This window comes from Dermacentor silvarum, chromosome 2 (assembly GCF_013339745.2).
Source record: "Dermacentor silvarum isolate Dsil-2018 chromosome 2, BIME_Dsil_1.4, whole genome shotgun sequence".
NCBI lineage: Eukaryota > Metazoa > Arthropoda > Arachnida > Ixodida > Ixodidae > Dermacentor > Dermacentor silvarum.
The window spans coordinates 259,641,865-259,663,794 of NC_051155.1; the positions used below are offsets into that span (position 1 = coordinate 259,641,865).

The 21,930-nt window shown below is 49.0% G+C and overlaps 1 protein-coding gene across 3 annotated transcripts in view; it reads left to right on the forward strand.

The window, feature by feature from the left end:
- The window catches only part of LOC119443188 (run domain Beclin-1-interacting and cysteine-rich domain-containing protein-like), a 323,250-nt gene that overhangs the window by 96,038 nt on the left and 205,282 nt on the right, over nucleotides 1-21,930 (forward strand). Inside the window, exon 6 of one of the 3 annotated variants that reach the window (XM_037708354.2) lies at nucleotides 16,846-16,920. The exons of 1 other annotated variant lie outside the window; for it this stretch is intronic. In XM_037708354.2, coding sequence (XP_037564282.1) covers nucleotides 16,846-16,920 — 75 coding nt within the window. The remainder of the gene's footprint in view (nucleotides 1-16,845; nucleotides 16,921-21,930) is intronic. One more of the 3 variants, XM_037708355.2, reaches the window with a different exon arrangement.

Sequence of the window (21,930 nt, forward strand, 5' to 3'; positions counted from 1 at the left end):
CTGTGATCAACGAGCGCGTAGCGTCGTCGCCTATGGCGACTTGGCATCTCTCGTCATCCGTGCCACCGGGTTCGACCGCCGTATTGCCAGCCAATGCAGTCAACGTCCTCGCAGAGGGAGGGGCAGTGTGGGAACGCTGACATGAGGCATGGGAGCAGGCTGTGAATGAGGAAGTTGACGGACGCGCGAGCAGTGGCGCGAGGAATGCGCGAGTTGCGGCTGGGAGTTCTTGGGCGCGGCAGGCCGGGACTGGAGCTGTGGCCGTGGACCACGGGGCTAAAGCGGTTTCCCACATTGTGTAACTGTACCGGCCATCGTGCAGTCAATTCCTGCGCAGGTTCTCGCTTGGCTGCGCGACGCGCTTCAAGATGAGCGGCGGCTTCTTCAGGTGTCTGGATCTTTGGTCATCCCATGTCAAGGGTACATGTACTAGCCGCAGAGTCAACGAGAGTTCTGCCGCCGTCGCGGCGGCTCCGAGCATTCTCTCCCCGGTGACGTCACGGCCAAGCTGCGCCTCCACACTTGCCGGGGCGTGGCTGGTCTAAACCTGTTGAGCCGCCGCCAGAGGTGCCAGCTGCAGTCACGGACACCGCGTGCGTTCAGCGCGAACGCGGGGAAACAGGGAAATGTGAACGTCGGCAGCAGCTCTGCGGGTCTCCTCGCTGGTGTTGCTACAATTTCTTTCTCTCTCTCTCTGTCTCCCGCTCTCATTTTCTCTTTCTCCCGAGCGTAGCGCATATGCTCTGCTTCCCTCTCCTTAACGTCCCATGTCAAGGCAACATGTGCTCGGCACAGAGAGGAGGCGAAGCACACGCCGCTCCGCAAGGTGGTTGCTAGGCAACCCAGGTGACTCATCGCTCAGCGATGTTTTTTCGTTCGAAGAGCACAGTTTTATGGATAGCTTAAACAGGTTCACTGTTAAAAAAAGATTAGCCATCCTTGTACACGGGACAAAGAAGTGGCTTCCTGAGGCTAATATATTGATAGGGACACCTTGCTACTCATGGCCAATAACAGCTAAGTGTGTCGAGCAACCTTTGTACAACATCGTCTTAGGAAACGTGCCTGGTGTGCGAGGCATTGACGAGCCTTATTCACAAGACAAATACAAGTTTAACAGAAAAAATAATTCAGCAAGGCATAACAGTGCCAAGGAGTCACTGAAGGCAGATGTTTGGGCTACAGTGCGAACAATCATGATAGATAACACAACTTAAGAAAGGCAAGCAGTTAATGCGCCTTTAGTTAGCACAACCCAATGAATTCTACCTTCAGAGTTAGCCAAGCAGCAGAGAGAGGACAAGTCTCTGCGGTATGCATTTAGCAGAATTGGCCATGTACCAATGAGCAAAGGGAAGCGAGTTACAGTACAATACCAAGTAAAAGGTGATCTCTTGCATAGGAGACGTGTAAGCGGCACAGGCAAACAGTCAATATAGCTAATGGTGCCAATCAAGCATGAGTGAAGTGTATTGAAACATCACCACGGGAATGGGATTATTGGACGCAGAGGAATCAAGTGCACCATAACAACACTAACAAAAGAGGTGTTTTGGCCAGGCATCCATAAAGACGCGAAGAAGTTTGTCAAATCATGTTTCAGATATAGCCACTTTCTTATAAGAGGTGATAAAGAAGTATAGATAATGAACAGGTATATAGAGTGAAGTTTTGAGGTTAAGCTTTTGAGCTTTATTGTTATTTATTTGTGTGACAAGTAGGCTCCTGCCATGTGTTACAGGACTGAGGTTGCAGTATGTGTAACGTAGGAGCATCTGCAATCTTTCACGGAATGCAAAGACAATAGACTTGCATTGAACAGCAATGTACAATGTTAAGAATAAATAACATTTTTGAGGCGTGATACTACATGACTATGTGGATTGTGCAGTGCTTTGCTGACATAATATGTGAGTGTACAAAGCAGTGTACCTGGTGCCTTGAGGTGATATGTGATCGGTGAACAGTTAGGCAAAGTATTGTAATCATTGCTTGTGAACTTGATGTGACAAGCCTGAGGTGTGTGGTGAGCAGTTTTTATGCAAAAAATTATGCGTGGCTCTGCTACCGCAAACACCAGAGACCAGCGGAGTTGGGGAAAGCCTAGTAAAGTTGTGGCAAACCACACACTCAGTTTCCTGGTGCTAAGGATTTCTTCGTGATGTTCTGTGTAGTATCGCGATGAATTCAATTGGCCACGTTCACAAGCCTCCGGATCTTCATTTCTTCGCCTACGCAAACTCTCGGCTTCCCTTAATCTAAACTCTGGATGTTCTCTTCTGCGATGCTTGGTTTCAGCTTCCCTAGCTTTCGCTTCAGTCTTTCGGAAGCAACTAGTGTCCAGTTCTCTGGTCCAAACCTGCCGAGCCGCCGCCAGAGGCATCGATGCGGCTGCAGTCATGGACACCAGGCGTGTTCGGCGCAAACGCGGCGAAACGTGATTGGCATCGGCAGCAGCTCTACACGTCCCACTACCATATGCCTCACTCCTCCTCTCCACCTCGCATCCGCTATGCTGCGGGATGCTATTTTTATACTCTGCTTTCACTCTTTCTCAGCTCTCTCTCCCCCAGCTCGGCGAAGCTATTGCACAGCTGGTATGGGGTTGCTAGGCAACCCAGTGACGCCATAGCTCGGCGAGGTTTTGTGGCTCGCAGCACAACTTATGGCCGGCCTAAACAGCTCCGCTGTTAAAAACTCTTAAAAATGGGGCCGATGTCATGAGTGACCAGCAAAACACACGTGAAAGAAGGGTGATTATGTGAAAAAGACGATTATGCCGGCCGGCAAAACGAAGTGGGAGCATCTTTTGGACATGTGATGATTGAAGCATCAGAGAAGATGAAGAAAAAGGAGGCGAAGGCAGATGAGCTGGCATAGCTGACGTGGACGAGGAGCAGGGCAGACATATCTCCAGCTGTGCTCAAGGGACAAGAAGCACCAGCTTTGGGGACTACAGATTGGAGAGGGAAAGTCTGAGAGTTGGCTGGTGACAGCTCCAGCTCCTGAGCCCCGGCTGTGGCGCCATGGCAGTGCTCCACAGCCTCGGCGCAGTCGCACGCTGCCGTAACCGGCCACTGCCCAGTGCCACGGAGGCAACTGCCTAGCCATGTCAGTGGCACAACACCGGACTGGCCAAGACCACGTCCTGTGTCATGCTGGTCTTGGCAGAAGTCCCGTCACCCGCAACCGAGGGCGACGCCTATGCCCTGTCAGAACCATGCAGGCCAGCGTTTTACAACACGCTAAGCTGACGTCCGACACTACTGACGACGGTCAGAACGTTCGATTCCAAGTGACTACTTGTTACTTGATTAGTCCAACAGGATAGAGCTAAGGTCTAGTTAATTTTTTATGTACAGTTAAACCTGGTTATAACAAAATTGACAAATTCCTGAAAAATCTTTGTTATAAAGAGGATTTCGTTATATGCAGGTTCGGCACAGAAATTCGAAAAAGAAACGTTTACCGTATTTACTCTATTCTAACGTGCCCTCGATTGCAACGCGCACCCGTTTTCCGTGACCTAAAGAGAGGGAAAAAAAATTCTCTACAGTACCGCGCACCTCATGCTTTCATACAGAAATACAACTATCGCTCAAGATTTTCTCCCAATACACTAAAGTTGCGATGAACAAAAAAGTCCCAGTTTCGGCCGAAAGGCGAAGCATCGGTTGTGACAGCAAATTAGCAGACAGCTATACGAAGTAAGGATAGTAGTTTTATTGGCCGTATAAACTTGTAAACATTCACTGTTTAACTAAATTGGTAGGCTAATGCCTAAGCACACGTATTACAGCGCACATGGTCGAAGCTACGGGAGCTAGGTGTTGCAGCAAGCGGCAGGATCAGGTTTGAATGAAGGGAAGGGGAAAGGTCATGCCCGCGGCGGCAAGATCGCCGGGTCGAGGGATGCAGGCCCACCTCGCATGCACACGTGTGCTCACTCTCGCCTCACAGTCGCCGTGAATTCGAGTGCGTCAAGCCGCCGCCGCTTCGCATTCCGTTGCGGCGGAGAAGGTACTTCCGGTTGCTGCTCGCGCAAAAATGACAAAATTTGGGCCGAAATCTCTAGGTTGTCGGCGGGGAAAATTAGTTATTTCGAGGGGGTCTCCCGCTGCCACTTCGTTACGTAGAGGTCTCAAGTACATGTGCTTCTATGGAGTAACGGCGGGGAATAGAAAAACTTCGTTATATCCAGGAATTCATTATATGGAGGTTCGTTATAAGCAGGCTTAACTGTATATGTTGCGTTTTGGGAGTTTTTTCGCGTGTGCTTGTGATACATGTTTTTAATATGTTTGCATCGTGTCTCTGTCTGTTTCTGGAATGTCGAAATTCCTGACACCACTATTTGCAAACCGTGACAGCTTTTCTATTGCACTTGACTGCGTATTGGAATTAACAGACCTGTCATTTAGGTCACCGGCCGCTTCTACCGCATTGTGGCCTTACAACAGCTGTCCTGACTGCCTGTTTCGGCGCCTGTTGTTTTGACAGGCATGTTTGGCTAACTTTTTTCCTCAACCGTCCTGCTCATCTGCATGTCGAAGTTTATTGGTATCTGACCAGTGTTTCCAATTGGTGAAAAGTTACGCTCTCTATTCCGCTGTAGGCGTATCACAAATCTGTGAAAAGCAAGGATCTTCTCCTTGTAGCAAGGAGGCAATCATTGGCAAAGTGACATGTATTTTCTCGAACACATTGCTCACGGTCCATTGCTCCACCTGGACCGTGTGGTCCACCCTTTTCATGTGTAAGAATGTTGGAGGCAATGTCGTGCTTTCTCACCATGACTCGCATGTGCGTCCTAGTCATTTTGTGCGAAATGGCACAGCTTTCCTTTTGCAGGATCCTGATATATTCTAGCACTTCTTCTTACACGTGAGGAAACTTTCCGGTCTTTGGCCCTCGAAAGGCACGGCACGTCCAGTTTGTAGCGAGAACCTTGTTGCGCTGCTTCTGCTAGTAGCGCACGGGACATTATCAACAAAATGCCTTCGAGCAGCATGATTTCCGGGCTGCAGTGCGTACTGCATGGCTTTTAACTTAGAACAGACCGTATAACTGGAATTATGTCCCTTGCACACAGCACAATGCAAGACAGGCAGACACACGCAGATACTCCTCTGGAGTCGTCTACGTATGTGTAAGCATTGTGCCACTTGCTCATCTCCACGCAGCGCGGTGTAATTATCAATCTTGTCGTACTTGATCCGACGAGCATAAACACTTATCAAGCTGTATCAGTCATTATCAACCTTATCCGACTACATCCAACCCTTATCAACCCTTGCAGGACTTGATCCGACCCTTATCAACTCTTATTGGTCATTATCAACCTGCGAAAGTGGATGTCCAGCGAAGCTGTTGCAATACCACCACTACAACTGTTGAGGGGGTATGCAATGCTTTGTGGATGGTTTGGATGCTTGTTTTCAGCTTCTTTTTTATTGAAATGTATGCTCTTCTGTGTGTGTTGTATGGGTGATTTCAACGAATATACGGTATGCACTGTTCGCTTCACTCTGCTGAGTGCTTGTACTCTCTGCCTTACGGGGGTATGAGCCATTGCTTACGAGGGTATGAGCCATTGCATTCGTCTTACTTGACGGACAGGTTTCTCTTTGGGTAGGCATAGAAATGCGTACGCATTTAAAGTGAACGACAGACACGAATTCAACGCTGTGGCGGTATGTAACCAAAGCCATGCTGACCGAGCCTACTAAGCACTAGCCACTTTTTCGCTTGGACTCTCCCGTGCTGTTGCATCTCCAGCAGCCACCTGGCCAACATCGTGCCTGGCCACGGATTGCGAGCTCTCTTATTGCGTTAGAGTAATGCTATGGATTAGAGTAATCCTATTATGTTAGGGTATTGCTGGTGGCAGAGAGCCACCAGCAATACCTTACCGGACCTGGGGGGGGTAAGGTTCCATATGCCCACTCGGTGGTTTCCAAGAACCTTTCAGGTCTGTCTTATGATTCGGAATTGATTATTGTGGTTATGTAGTGCCAGGTGTAGTTCTAAAATGGACAAAAATCGCAATTCTGCGTAGTGCAAATCCACACACGTGATGCACGCACAGGCACCTTGTGCGGAATTGCATTATGCGGCTATAGTTCCATGTGATTGCTTGCTTCATTGCAAATTGTACGTTATGATGAGCGTGTATGATATCCACAATAAAATGATGCAGACTGTTGGACTGAGATTTTTTAATTTGTCGTTTTTATCCAAAACGCAATAAATAACATAAATATTTTGTGCAAACAAGCATTTTAGGTCCGTAGGAGTCCTAGAAATTTCGGGGGGGGGGGGGGGGGGGGTGCATGAAGTTTGGTCACTCTCCCGGCTACGCCGCTGAAGGTTTTCTTAGCTGACTTTAGACAGGTTTGGTATATATAGGTATCTCGTAACCATTCCCAGAAAAAAAAAAAAATTCACCGACAATTACGATACTCCTTAATGCGAAATTTGAGTGCAGGTCTATACGTGTTTTCAATTTGCAAGATAATGGCTGGCACAGACAATCTGGCTCGTGCAGCACATTACAAATGGAGCGAAATGTGGCGCGATTGCCTTGCTAATCGGGAGATCGCGAGAAGCAGTGTGTAGGTGACGCGTGGGCGCGATTCACAGCAGCCACTGCAGACAGACCTCCCAGACGACGTGCGCTACTCTGGTGCTATCTCGTAGCCATCGTCACCACAGTTCGTGCATTGCGCAGCACTATGCTTTTCTTCTCATGCTTTCGCCACACTCTCTTCCTCCGCTTTCCGCTTCATGCTTCCGCTGCACCCTCCTCCTCTGCTTTCTTCCTCACGCTCTCTTCGCTCTCGCTGCTTTTTTCATTCCCCCCTGGGCTCTGCGTTTGCTCTTTCATCCACTGCGCTCGTTCGCTCGGTTACACTGGGAACGCCAACACTTGACACAGGAACGGGTGCCTAAGAGCTGCTCGCTAAGAACTCAGCTAGGTGACTTGTAGATGACGTAATAGTTCAGCGGAAACCAGCTAGGTGGAGACAAGTAATTAAAGGGAAAATTGGGTGGATGTCTCATTTTCCCTTTAATATATTCTCTCCACCTAGTGGATTTCTGCTAAACTCTTGCGTCAAACACTTGCCTTCGCTTCGAGTTCGACTTCCCCAATTTCGAGTTCGAGTTCGACAAATTCGACTTCACCCTGCCATCTGCTAGCCGCCTGGTTAGCTCAGATGGTAGAGCGGCTGCCCCAGAAAGGCGGTGGTCCTGGGTTTGAGTCCTGGGCCAGGACAAATTTTTCCTCAACTGCAAGGCTTTTCTTTCGAGGAACCCATATGGGTATCCTTTGTAGCAATTGCTACAATTGGGCAGGTGTCTCACTTTCCTTTTAGTGACTTGTGGATGTCATACAAACATGAAAATGGTATCAAATGATTCCTGTCCATGCTTCTTCCGGCGCTGACAGGGCTCACAAACGGCAACGTAACGCCGCACGTAGCGGGCGAGACCCGGCCAAAAGAAGCGCGGCGTACACAGTTGTGTCTGCGCGAGACGCCCAAGTGCCCAGCAAAGAGAGCGCCGTGAAGTTGGCAGAGGACAGTCGAACGCAGGTGTGATGGAATGACGACGAGAAGGTCGGGGCCATGGGGATCAAAATTTCGTCAGTATAATGTCCCCTTCTTGAGACAAAACATCTGGAGAGAGGCGTCACCAGGCATTGACTCCAGCCCGTCGATGAGAGCTCGTAACGAAGGATCGCCGCATTGCTCGTAGCCGATCTGAAGAAACTGGGACACAGAGAAAACGGAAGCGATGGCGTCTGAATCACCAGGTTCGTCGATGGGCTAGCAGGACAGACAATCTGCATCCTTGTGCAAGCGTCCCGTCTTATATACCACGGAAAAGGTATAATCTTACAGGCGCAAAGTCCAGCGAGCGAGTCGTCCCATGGTGTCTTTGAGCTAGGATAGCCAGCAGAGAGCATGATCAGTGATGACACAGAATGGGTGTCCGTACAAATATGGAAGAAACTCTGCAACAGCCTACACAAGAGCGAGGCTCTCACGCTCTGTGATCGAATAATTGCGCTCAGCGGGTGATAGAAGTCGGCTGGCATAGGCTATAACGCGATTATGTCCACACTGCCATTGTACTAACACTGCTCCTATGCCGTGACCACTGGCATCAGTTCGAAGTTCCGTTGAGGCAGATGGGTCAAAGTGGGCCAGGATTGGAGGCTTGGTAAGCGGAGTAGTGAGATGAGAAAATCAAGAGGTTAGTAAGGGGACGTGCAATGGTCGCAAAATTCTTTACAAAGCGCCGGAAATAGGAGCACATCACTACGAAAGTACGAACGTCCTTTGTAGACTTCGGGACAGGAAAGTTCGTAATGGTGCGAATTTTGTCCGGATGAGGGCGCACGCCTCTGGCATCCACGAGGTGTCCAAGGACGGTGATATGGTGGCGAGTGAAGTGACATTTTGAAGAGTTCAGCTGGATACCGGCCCAGTGGAAAACGTCAAGGATGGCTGAAAGACGATCGAGATGCGTGTCGAATGTGAGCGAGAAAACGATGACGGCATCCAGATAGCACAAACAGGTGGGCCACTTGAGCCCCTGCAGCAAAGAGTCCATCATTCGTTCGAAGGTGGCCGGCGTGTTACAGAGACCGAAAGGCATCATCTTGAACTGATAAAGGCCGTCAGGGGTAACAAATGCAGTCTTCTCTCGGTCCATGTCGTCGACGGCAATCTGCCAGTAGCCGGACCGTAAATCGCTAAAAGAAAAATAGGTGGTACCGTACAGGCAGTCTAGAGCATCATCAATATGTAGCAAAGGGTAAACGTCGTTTTTCTTATTTTGTTCAGGTGGCACTAATGTACACAAAAGTGCCACGTGTCATTCTTCTTTAGGACAAGTACGACGGGAGAAGCCCATGGACTACAGGAAGGCTTGTTAATGTCCTTTTCATGCATCTTTTTTACTTCCTGTTGGATAACTGCTCTTTCCGATGCAAAAGCACGATATGGACGTCGGTGAATAGGGTTCACATTGCCAGTATTAATGCGATGGGTCACGACGGACGTTTGATCTAATCGACATTTAATCATCAAGTCATTTGAACCACCATTTACGTTGACCTTGTCTTCTCTAGCGTCGACACCAATGGTTGACCCTTGTTAAATAATAGAGGAAGAGGACGACACGGCTACTAGCGCGTTAAGCGCGAGCGACTCGCTCGAGATCTGGCGCTTCTGGACTGATTCGAACGGCCAGTATGGACGCGTTGTTACTGTCCTTCGGGCAATAAACTTCCCCTTCCCGCCCTTCTACTGCGAAGACTCCTTTGTTTTACATTTTCTGGTGCCGAAACCCGGGACTCTGTGATCCAAGCGACCCGACAACGAAAGTACTTCGCTGGCAACGAAGATGGAGCGGATCAAGGGCAAGCGAGCGACCCAACGAGCTTTGCACACGCGTCTCTGAAACGAGGCAAGCCAACTCATGGAATCGAGTCAGTTTAGCGCTCCGGCGCTTCGAGTGCTGCATGACAGACTGAAGAACTGCAACGACGGACTACGGGTGCTCAATGAACAAATGGAGGGTTACCTCACGGACGAGCAAGCATCCGAAGACTACATCTCGGTCGCGGATTATGAAGACAACGCGGCAGTAACCTTGTCCCTTCTCTGTCACCACATCGAACAGCTTCAGTTTCAAACGACCGCGGATTGAGGCCTACCGACACCTAACGACGCCTTAGCTTCAGGTACGATCGCAGGACATTGCTTGAAAGGACCTAACTGGCTTCTACGTGCGGCAAATAGTTGGCCAATGACATCTGACGCTCAAGATTCTGGACCGGAAGACGAACAAGTTTCTTCCGAGTTATAAACAAACGTTCCTGTACTGGTGAGCGTGATAAGAGAACCACTTTTCAGTGCCGAACGATTTAGTTCTTGGTTACGAATGGCATGGGTAAAACGCTTCGTGGACAACTGTAGATCGCCAACGTCGCATACAGAAGGATCACTTACATCTACCGAAGTTCAAGAAGCTGAGAACATCTGGTTCAAGCAAATGCAGACAGATACCTATGCCAAAGAGAGAGCCCAACTTGAAGTGGGACAAGACCTCGACGAGACGTCGCCCATAAGAAACCTGCATCCCTTTATCGATGAAAAGGGCGTCATGAGGATTAGAACTCGACTTCAGAACGCCGATGTCACATACAACGAAAAGACGCATGTGCTACTGCCGTGCAAACACCCGGTCACGCGACTCGTCATTTTGCAAGCGCACAAAACTGTGCTCCACGGTGGGGTCGGTGACACATTAAATGAACTTCGCGCCCGGTTCTGGGTGCCCAGAGTGCGACAAGCAGTGAAGAGAGTGCTCCGAAAATGTGTGATTTATGCTCGTTTCCGACTCAAGGCTGCGAGTGCACCGGCAGCCCCTCTTCCCAGTGATCGTGTGTGCAATTCGCGCACCTTTGAGGTTACGGGAGTTGACTTTGCAGGGCCAGTTTTTGTGAAAGATTGCAGTGGCGTTAAAGTGTACATAGTGCTATTCATGTGTGCAGCAGTTAGAGCAATTCACCTTGAGCATGTGGTTGGACTTACTATGTAGTCTCCGGGTTCTCTCAAGCCGCCTTTGTTGTAAGGCTTAGGCTTGACGGCCAACTTTCTTGTGCTTGCCTTGTACTACCCGGGTTCGGCGGTACAAGGACATGCAGAAACATGACAACACACGATAGCGTAACAAGTATAAAAAAAGGTTTATTGCTCCATGGGAATTCGCGTGGAAGCAGGCTATAGAGTCGACCTCGACGTTTGTCGGGGTCGATAGTGGTCGAACAAGGTAGGGCGCGACAAAGGAGGGGAACGAGATGGTTACCTGAGCTCCGTCCTACGTCGCGGCTCGCAGTTGTCTCCCATTTCTCCGGCGTGCGCCGGTCGCGATCGGCGCGACCGCCCCACCTCGTTCTGGGCTCGGTCCAGTGAGCGCGGTGCTCCGCATACATGTCACCGCTGTGTTTGCAACCAGTTTCCAAGAGGATCACGCCATCGCACGAAAAGCCGTTTGGCTTCCCGAACGGGAAGAGGGAAAAAGGCGTCTGCTCTCCTCACTTCCGTGGCGCGCGTAAGGACGCGGGATGATATGAACCTTCATAATTCCCACAACTACAAACGCTTTCCTCATGACCTTCAAAAGATTTTGTGCAAGACATGGAACACCGCGAATAGTTTACTCAGACAATGCTACTATATTTAAGAAAGCTGCACGTGAGCTAGCTAGCATGCACCAATTGTTGAGGAAAGAGGAAGTCAGCCAGTATTGCACTACCCACGGCATAACTTGGAAATTTATTGCAGAGAGAGCTCCTTGGTGGGGTGGTTTTTGGGAGCGGTTAGTTATAGGATTGTGAAGATGTGCCTTCGCAAGTCATTGGGAAGGGCGTCTCTTGACCTACAACATCTGAGCATTTTGCTGACTGAAACAGAAGCCGTTGTGAATTCCAGACCCATAACTTTAATTTACTCTTCTAAAGAGCGAGACATTCTAACCCCGTCTCATTTTTTGTTAGCCAGCCGTCTCTTGTCTAATCCTAAAACGTCGGATGAACAGGGAGAAAGAACTGAGCTGCTCAGTTTGTGGGTCCACAGGCAGCTAATAATGGAACAACTGTGGAAGCGATGGCTTCGTGAATTTCTACTGACACTTCGAAGTGTTCACTTGAGGAAAGCATCAAAAGTTTATAGCATCAGTAAAGGTGATGTTGTGATTATTGACGAAGACAAAGCTCCCAGAATGTTCTGGAAGACTGGTGTAGTAAGTGACTGCATCCGAAGTAAAGATGGCAACGTCCGTGCATGTAAAGTTAAGATACCCAGTGGCTCACAGATGATCCGACCTGTGCAGAAATTGTACCCTTTAGAACTCGCCACCTCAGGCCCCGGAGTGTGTTAAATATTAGAGGAAGAGGACGACGATGGCTACTAGCGCGCTAAGCGCGAGCGGCTCGCTCGAGATCTGGCGCTTCTAGACTGATTCGAACGGCCAGTATGGACGCGTTGTTACTGTCCTTCGGGCAATAAACTTCCCCTTCCCGCCCTACTACTGCAAAGACTCCTTTGTTTTACAACCCTTTCATTTTTTTGCTCTCCTGAGGCTGCGAGGTACCTTTGCGCAATCACTCTTGCTTCGTGGCACGGGTGCCTTGGTGATCGTGGCATCGAGCTTATCATGTTAAGGCCAACCTGTTGATTTTGTTTTGCAACCAGAATCTTTTACTCTTGCACATTCACTTAGGGCAAGTCCACTCGATAACCGTAACAATGGAGGAAGGAAATAAAATTTCTTCAGGTCTGTTGCTATGCATTGGCAAAGCCCATGCAGGGGCTGCTGGTTTGATCCATTTGATGACGGAGCAGCTGATGAGGAAGTCATGACGACGGAACACTGGCGGCAAGCATGTGGTAAGAACAGGCTGAGCGTTATCACAGTCGCTCTTTCTGCCAGGTTTCGAGCGGCCGCAATAACACTCAACCTGTTTTTACCGCGTGCTTGTCGCCAATGTTCTCTCGTCATGGCTTTGCCATCAGTTGCTTCGTCATCACACCCACATCCCCTGCTTGGGCTGCGCTGATACAGCCATAGACATCCAGATTAACTGTGCTTACTCTAAATGCGTATGCGAGAGTATAATATCCGTCTCCCCGAAAAACTGCAACCCGGCCGTTTGATCGTGGGACTGCATGAGACCAAAGTTGAGGTTTATGTCTACAATGCGAGTGCGTTCATTATGTGAGTATATACAATTCAGTCAATGTCCGATTTTTCGGACTCCCTAGAGGCTGAAAATGTTCGAAAAATCAGACAGGTCAATAAAATGAATGCATGCCTTTTACTGCATGCTCAAATCGCCACAGGCATGTCCGAAATAGCTCCAAGGGCCTGCCAGTACACTCATTAGGCATATCGGTGCTTGTACTGTGATAGGAGAGGGCGGGTGCACGCGTGTATAATAAGTAAAGCATACCGTGTCCCGTGATAATAACCTTTTCCTACTTTTGGTATGCTTCACTGCAATACTTCGTTTATGCTTTACCGCGTAACCCTGCTGATTAAGGCGCAGCTGACTTTCAAGAACTGGCAATATGCAACGTGCTGTGCTTTCCGAGCTTTGAAGCCATTGGCAAGGATTACAAAGGACGGAGTCAAAGCCGTTCCTAACGGCGGCGAATTGTTTCATTGAAAAACACGGTAGCGAACAGCAAGAAGCTTGGTAGCAAACGTTGAAGTAGCTAGGCCTAGCATTGCCGAGGCGGTGGCTACGGCTGTCAGCAAATCTGCGTGCGAGAGTGCCGGTTCGAGGCAGTGAGATAATCGAAATGACGGGAGTGGTAGCTTCTATTAATGCTATTTCGGACGTGCGGTCTTATACATTGACTCTATGGCGTACGTGGCGGTGCCGCGAAGGCGTCCTAATTATCGGGCATGTCCGAAAAATACGGCGTCCGGAAAATTCGTCATTGACTGTATTTGAAACCGATGCACACATGTTGTAACCGCACATGATTAAAGACAGGAACACAGCATTCTTATATACAGACTGCCGCCATGTCTCATACTGAACCTCACTTTCCTCTTCTCCAATTCGCACCCAGTTCTCTGTGGTAAGAGTGCACATTAATAACATCAGGAAAGGACGCGATGGGTGGCTGGCGTTGCATTGTAGCACATGTTGGTGTGACATGTTTTTTCAGAACACTGCGATTTTATTGACACACAGAGACAAACTTACAAGATTAACTGTTTCATTGTCAGTTTTTTTTTCGGAGGTGGTCACCCGCAGCATCGAGTTTTTTTCTCGGATATTATAAAACGAACACAATGGTTTATTTTCAGCTATGCAGAAAGGAAAAAATGACACAGGATAATGGCAAATGCTCTCTTGGTATGTTCCTCACATTTTTGGTCTCGTTCAGACGAGCGCACTTCTTTGATAGTGCTGCCATGTCAGGGTAAAAAAAGATTAAAAAAAAAGAGAAAACTTTCTATAGACATAAAACAGATAGAAGAAACACGTAGGAGTAATGGCTATGCACTGTGGGGCAAACACACTGGAATCTCGTTCATACAATCCCATTATGTACGATTTCCAATCGTGATCGAGAACCCAAAAAATTACCTAATACAGTTACGTTTCCTTTTTTACCGGTTCATATGTTCCTGGAAAACACAATATTTTGGAACCAACGTTCAGTACATCACCAAACTGCAGTCATGTGTTATGTTTCCTGGCCGCTAGATCCCATGTAAATATGAAAAGACAGGAGGTGCATGCAATCAAAAACCATAGCCACCTGCTATAGCAGCTTCCCTGCAATACTCGCCAGCCCATCTCGCGTGAAAACGCTGGCGCGCACTCAGTTTCCTATTCTGGTATCAGCAAATCTCCTCCCGGCCCATTGCACACTGCTTTCACAGCTATCGCTGCCAACCCTATTGTGATAAGTATCTTCATCACGACGAGGTACTGATACCTCTACCTCGTCGTGATGATTCGCGAATCTTCTTCGTCGGCGGTGGAGGATCTTCGGCATTGTGTCGTACAGCAAGCACACCTCCGTCGGTTGCTGCTTTTAGTTTCCCGGGTAAGGGCTAGGAGATCGGCCTCAGGTTGGGCCGGCGTACAGCCGAAGATGCGGCGAGATGTGGTGGCCTGGTGACGGTGAGCGTGAGGGTCGTCGTGGTTGCCACTGGGCTCCGGTGAGCTAGTGGGCGATGTCACGTGGTCGCTCGTCAAGCTGTGGACGTGGCGCATGGACGGCGAACCCTCATAGGCCCATCTCGCGGTATGGGCATCGGTGGTAGACGTGGCCGGCTTCCCTGCAGAGATAGCAGAGCGGGCGGTGGTCAGGGGTGTGCCAAATGTTCGTCTTCCTCTGGTAGCTGCGCTGGGTGACGGGCGGGCGGGCGTGCTGGCGGCGGCGGTGGTGGACGACGGAACTGCGGCGTTACGGGGCCCTGGCGCAAGTGCGGAGGGGGACCTTGACGACGGGCAATGGCGGCGTATGTTATCGCTTGCGGCTGTGGTTGAGGTGATGCCGAAAGTTCTGGCACTTCCGGTCACCGCTGAATTTCTTCTTTAACTATGTCAGCGATCGAGACCGCCTAAGGCTAGACCTTGGGCATAACTTCTGTAGCTCTTCCTGTACGACCTCTCTGATCATCTCTCACAGGTCGTCGGTGCTTAGCACTTGAGCTTCAGTGTAGTTTGTCAGCGCACGGCGGTTGTATTGCCTGGTGCGCATTGCAAGCGTCTTTTTGATTGTTGTGGCCTCCGAAACAACTTCTGCAACAGTCTTGAGTGGGTTGCGCATCAATCCGGCGAATAGTTGCTCTATGACGCCCCGCATCAAGAACCGAATTTTATTTTCTTCAGACATGTCGAGGTCGGCGTGGCGGAAGAGGCGAGTCATCTCCTCCGTGAAGATCGCGATGTTCTCGTTCGGCAATAGCACTCTGGTTTCTAAGAGAACTTCGGCCCTTTCCTTTCATACTACACTCGTGAAGGCCCTCACGAAGTTCTCACGAAATAGGTCCCACGTCACCAGGGAGGTCTCTCTGTTCTCAAACCAGGTCCGAGCAGCATCATCCAATTTAAAATGGACATGGCGCAGCTTGTCGTCATCGTTCCATTTGTTGAATGTCGCGGTACTCTCGTATGTCTCCAGCCAGGTTTCAGGGTCTTCAGCTGATGATCCACGGAAGGTCGGTGGCTCCCGAAGTTGTTGCAGCAGGATGGGGGACGCTGGGGCTGCCATTTGGGTTGTTGACTTGGCCTTGATCGCTGTGGTCTTCTCGGGAAGAAGTCCGTACTCCGGCAGAAGTCCTTGCTGCCTACGGCTAACTCGCTGGTCCTTGGTGACGTTGGTGTCATCCTCTGGTTTCGGGCTACTATCGTGGCTTTGCAGAGGCGTTCATTGCATGAACGCACTAGCACCTCCACCAGATGTCACGTAGTAGTGACGGTGTAGAAGCAGCCGCAAAACTGTGAATGATGAAATGGACTTTTTAATTGGGCGAACCTGTGCCCACAAAAGCAAGTTGCACTCGAAGCACAACAATAGCAGCGAACTCAGTCAGCGATCGTCGAAATCTGATCAGCGGCTTTCTGAAATCTGAAACGCGTCGGATTTTATACATGAGTCATCGAAGGTTCCAGAGTAATCCCTGGTGCCCCTGTGTCTTCCAGAATGTACTACACAATTCGCGTCGCTCGTATACAATCAGATTACATAGGTGTGAGTGACAGACGACAGATAGAAGCATCGATAACGTTTGAGAAACTTCTGATACATGCAGGTGCGTGCTTCGCCGAGCCATAACGTTTAACATTGGTTATCTGGTGAAAAGCGGTCACCGGTGAAAGATAAACAAGTTCATGTGTCAATATGGCCAGTGGGCCTCTTCGACTTGCCGTACTGGGCTCTTTACGACTGCCCGAGGCACTTCATACGCAACACGCATTGACTGAAATTACCGCCTCGGGCAATCAGGAACTGTAAGGGGTATAAGGTTGTAAGGGACTTGATACCTTTTACAGTGCAGTTCACAGTTCAGAGTCTCTATACTGAAGAAGCATTTTTTGTGCTCTGCCCACTAGCTTTTTTTCGGTGCTTCAGTGGTGCTTCATTTTTCACTGCCTGTTGGTGACACTCTGGTTGATTGGAAAAAAGCAGTGACTGTGGAAGCACTGTTTCTGAACTAAATAATGCCAAGAGCCACTCTTGGCTGCATGTCATAGCCACTACACAAGTGCCGTTTGAACTGTGCGTCTGCTTGTTGCAGCAGATGACCTTGAGTCCAGCCTGTCCGGAGTGCGTGAATGTGGCCTATCCCTCTCTCTGGCCTCGCTCTATTCGGGTGAGTGGTTCATGACCATACAAAATAGTTGCACACAGTAGACTTCCCTGCCAAGCTTTTAATTCTAGATGGTGTTTAACAATTAACATTACTGGAATATGAAATCTTTATGTAGTATGTAACAAACATGCTGTTTAACTCTACAATAACAGGATGTGATGTGATATGAAATAATGGATAAAGTTGACCCCACCTTGTAGGTAGGCTCGACTTTATCGGATCTAGTTGGATTGTAATGGGATCGTTATACAATCCAATTTAAATTGAACTTCCAGCTATTACAAACAGTTTATCAACACGCAAGAAGTTTTACAAGGAGTTTATGCAAGAGCCATGCACTTATAATGACCCGGTGCCCTGCTCTGCTCAGTTTGGTTACAATGAATGGAAGGATCCATACTGTGGTATGGCTGTGTCTTGGTGCACCAGGGGGAAGTCAGACAGCTGCACTGCACATGCCACACCACACAGTCAATCAGCGCAGTGCCTAACTTTTATCTTTAGCTTTCTTTTTTTCTTTTTGGCTGACGTATGCGCTTCCAGAGGGTGCTAAGAATCTCTGCAAGACAGGGGTAGTTGGAGATCGCAGGGAGAGGCCTTCGTCCTGCAGTGGACATAAAATATAGGCTGATGATGATGATGATAATGATGATGATGCACTTCCACTATAGAGATCACACAAGCAACCACTGGTGTGCAGTGTATAGCACAGTCAAGGACCTTGACTGATTTGAAGAAGAAAGGGAGGTTCTACAACAAGAGAAAATGGCGACTGCGAACTTTGGAAGCGGTTAACGTCAGACCACGTAATGTTGAAGACACCCTCTTCAAATGGCTTGTGAACGCCAGGATGTTGAATGTCCTGGCACACTGGTACCCTAGTGTTTGCTAAAGCCAAGCATGTTTGTCTCTCTTATGTGCAAACAAAGCTGCTTTTGGAAAGTTGGCATTTTCTTGTGCTCAATGTTTACAAAGACTTAGTGTGGGACATCAGCTCAGCATTGTGGACTCAGTTGGTCGATGCAGGCCTTGTTGATTGTGGCTGAATATGGTGGGGATATTTCCTGTAACATCTCCGATGAAGTAATTTTGGAGAGGTGCGGCAACTTCTGCACATAGAGGGCTCCAATGAGGAGTATCACTAGGAAACTACTGATCCCACAAATGTGCCTCCAGTAATCTCAATATCGACTACCTTGCTCACACATGGATCTTGCATATGCCAGAGCCTTGACCTATGAAGATGTCATCAGCTTGAAAAACTTGTAGAGTGCCATTATCAATTCAACACTAAACAGGCATCCACCACCGATTTCTACCAATAAACACAGTGTGCGTCATTTTTGGGTTTTAAGACGTTCTTTCTGCACCTTGTTCAGTTGTTTATTGTTAGTTTGTAAAGAAAGTCCAGTTAGACCTGCTGATATAGAGAACACGTCTTTATGCAACAAAGGTGTGTGCTATATCCAGGATTGACTGTTCTATAAAAAAAAAAAAAAAAAAGTTCCTTCAGATTGCTATGGGAGTGCATAAACATGTTACCTTAATTCAGCGACTCAAAACTTTACCAAAACCATTTAGCCCAGAGCATGCTGCAAACTCACATTGAAGTGGTTGGAACACTGCTAGGTGTGGTGAAAGACGACGACGATGTCAGCTACCTATGCGACACGACGCGGCAAATAAGAGAGCACAAGGGTTGGTGGCAGAGGAAAAAGAAGAATACACGAGCGAACGGGCAGCTGCGGCCACGAGGGCCGATCGAACGAGGGTCGAGAAAGCTTCGTGGAAGCAGTCCCGAGAGGGCTACCCGCGTGTATCGCTGGGCAGTCTCGCGACGGGTCGCAAGCCACCGAACCGAGGTCCTGCCCGTGTCTCGTGCCTGGCCGATTCCAGAGATCTGGCAGTTCCTGTGCTCTCGGGAGTCTGGTGCGTACCGCAGTTCCGCGTCAGAATCCTGAGCCACCAACCAAGCGGCTGTCGCCGCGGCACCGCCACTGCCTACCCAAGCCGCCTCCGACGCATTCAGCGTGTCAACGAAGGTTACGACCCCACGTGAGCGACCACTGGGGGGCCGTATACCGCGACGCCCGGACTTTTGCGCGTTAGTGGGCTAGTGACTGAAACTTTGTAGTCTGCCGCGTCGTAAGACTTGATACGCTATCAGGTAATATGTGTTAGATAATGTTACTTGTGCCCGTGTCAAAGAATAGTGTGAACTATATGTCTGTCTGTGCAACCCGTCCTAATATCGCCTTCGAATCTTTCCTCATCTCACCGCACGTCAACAAATGTGACGGTCCACGTTATTCCTTTTACATTATCTGGCGTCCACGACGGGACTAAACTCTCGTAACACCTTTGAGAGTCTCACTTTGTTCGCGTGCGGTGGTTGAGGATGGATGCCGAAAAACTGATAGGGTCTCGGTAAAGAGTTGGGACTCCCAGGCAAGGCACTCCAGCAGTGGATGGATGAGGAGCGTAGCAGAAAAAGAGAACGCCGTTCACAAGAGCGTGAGGCTGCCAAAGAGGACCATGCACGAGAGTTGGAGCGGCAAGCTGGAGAACGCCAGTTGTTGGAGCTATGGCTGCTGCGCATGCAAGAATTGCAACAGCCAAGTCAAGCAGTCACAGCCGACTCAAGTGATCGGGAAGCGAGTAATCAAGGCTTCCGAAGCCCGCACAAGTTGATTACAGCGTTCAATGAAGCTCGGGATGAGCTTGACGCATACATTCAGAGGTTCGAGCGAGTGGCCAGAGACCAAGGGTGGCCTAGCGACAAGTGGGCCCTATCTTTGAGTTTGTGTAACGGGGGAGGCACTCACTGTCGTCGGGCGCATGTCCGCTGAAGATGTGACTGATTTTGCTAAGCTTAAGGCAACATTGCTCCAGAGGTTTCGATTCACGGAAGAGGGCTATCGAATCAAGTTTCGAGAGGCCAAGCCCGACAATGGCGAAACAGGTTGCCAATTTGCAGGCAGGTTGCTTGGGTATTTTGATCACTGGCAAGAGTTGGCCAAAACTGAAAAGACGTATGACGCCTTGAGAAACAAGGTTGTCTCCGAACAATTCTTACGACGATGTGATCAGAAGATTGCCATCTTTCTGAAGGAGCGAAGTTGCAAAGGTCTGGACAGTTTAGCAGAAACAGCGGATCACTATCTCGAAGCGCAAGGCCTGACAAATCTGGCTAGAGGTCGAGAAGAAAATGTGTATGTGAAGGGTGGAACGCAAGCTAATGAGCCATCAAGCGGTCAAGCGAAGCCCCATTGCTTCATATGCAACAAGCAAAGACACAAGCCGTCGGACTGCTGGTCTAGGACTAGCGGATCTAAAGCTGTGACCGGTTGGAAAGGGAAGAAGCCTGGCCATGGATCGGAAGGCTTTACCAAAAACCCGAAGGACCGCAACGAGGCTTCGCATTCTCTTTCTGAACGCGGCCAACCAACCAAAGAAGATGGGCGGCAAGAACAGAGCACACATGCTGTAAACACTGAAGACCGCAGTTCTGAAAAGAGTGGTTCAGGTGCGCAAAGCACCGTTGGGCCAAAACTACGAACAGAAGGAATGCCGACAGCAAAAGGGTGTCTAGAAGGACAACTCGCAACTGTTTTGAGAGATACCGGTTGCGACACTGTCGTAGTAAAACGCTCTCTTGTGCCAGCAAACAAGTTTACTGGGGAAACGCGCACTGTTTATTTATTAGATAGCTCCGCACAATACCTTCCCGAAGCTGAAGTCCAAGTTGACTGTCCGTTCTTTAGAGGCACTGTGTGTGCCATATGCATGGAGCGTCCATTGTATGATGTTGTTCTGGGTAATGTTAACGGTGCTTGCCCCTCTCTCGAGTTACCTGGAGGCACAAATGCGATGATGGAGCCTACCGCACTGCATTGCCAAGAAAGTACTGAGGGTGAGCCGCACGACGAGAAAACCTACCCAGTTCAAGATACTACTACGGTTGCTGCGTCACATTACCTTTCAACGAGCCACTCCCGATGCTTTGGCAAAGTTACAGAAGGAAGATCGAAGTCTCAGTGGTTGCTTCGCCGACGTAGGCAAGACCAAAACCATGCGATCGGCCACTGTTACATTTACCGTAAAAACCGTACTATAGGTCGAACCGGAATATAGGTCGACCCCCCAACTGGTTCTAAAAATGAAAAAAATCTTTTTCAATGGTAAAAGTACCGAAAGACACCCTTACCTTTAAACAAATGCGACTCAGCCGGTTGCACAATGGTGACAGTATTTATTTAAATGCTGCTCCGTGCCGTGATGATAAGGTGCTGACAAACACGCGGTTCGATGGTCGCATGATACGAAGCCCACGGCAACGTTGCCGTGGGCTTCCGCGTACTCAATCGTCCTTTTCTTGAAGGCGACGGTGAAGTGCCGTCGGCTTACGCTCATTTTGAAACAAAATGTGAAAAAGCAGCCTGAATGCGATGGTGAAGGCAGCTGTTTAATTCATCTGCCCATTGTTGCAAGACTTCCGTAGTTTTTCCGCCAATGTCCGGTATATAAGACGAGGGTTGACTTTTCGCAATGGTTTTTTAAAAAAAAAGTTCAACCTATATTCCAGTTTTTACGGTATACTACTGAATGATATTCTCTTCCGGCGTTATAAATCTGCGACGAAAAGAGAAATCGAACAGCTTGTTGTTCCGAGAGATCTTCGGGGTTCCGTCCTGAAAATAGCGCATGAAGGGATCCTCTCTGGTCATCAAGGGACAAAGATAATGGCCGACAGGGTCTCAGAAGAATTCTACTGGCCTGGCGTCGAAGTAGATGTCACCCGGTTCGTGAAATCATGTGACCTTTGTCAGAGGACCGTCCCAAAACACCTGGTAGGACGTGTACCTCTTGGAAACATGCTGATAATCAATACTCCTTTCGAGCGAGTTGCTATTGATATTATTGGACCACTTTCCCCTACTTCCGCTAATGGTAACCGATTTGTTCTTACCATGGTAGACTTCACAACGCGTTACCCAAACGCAGTTGCTT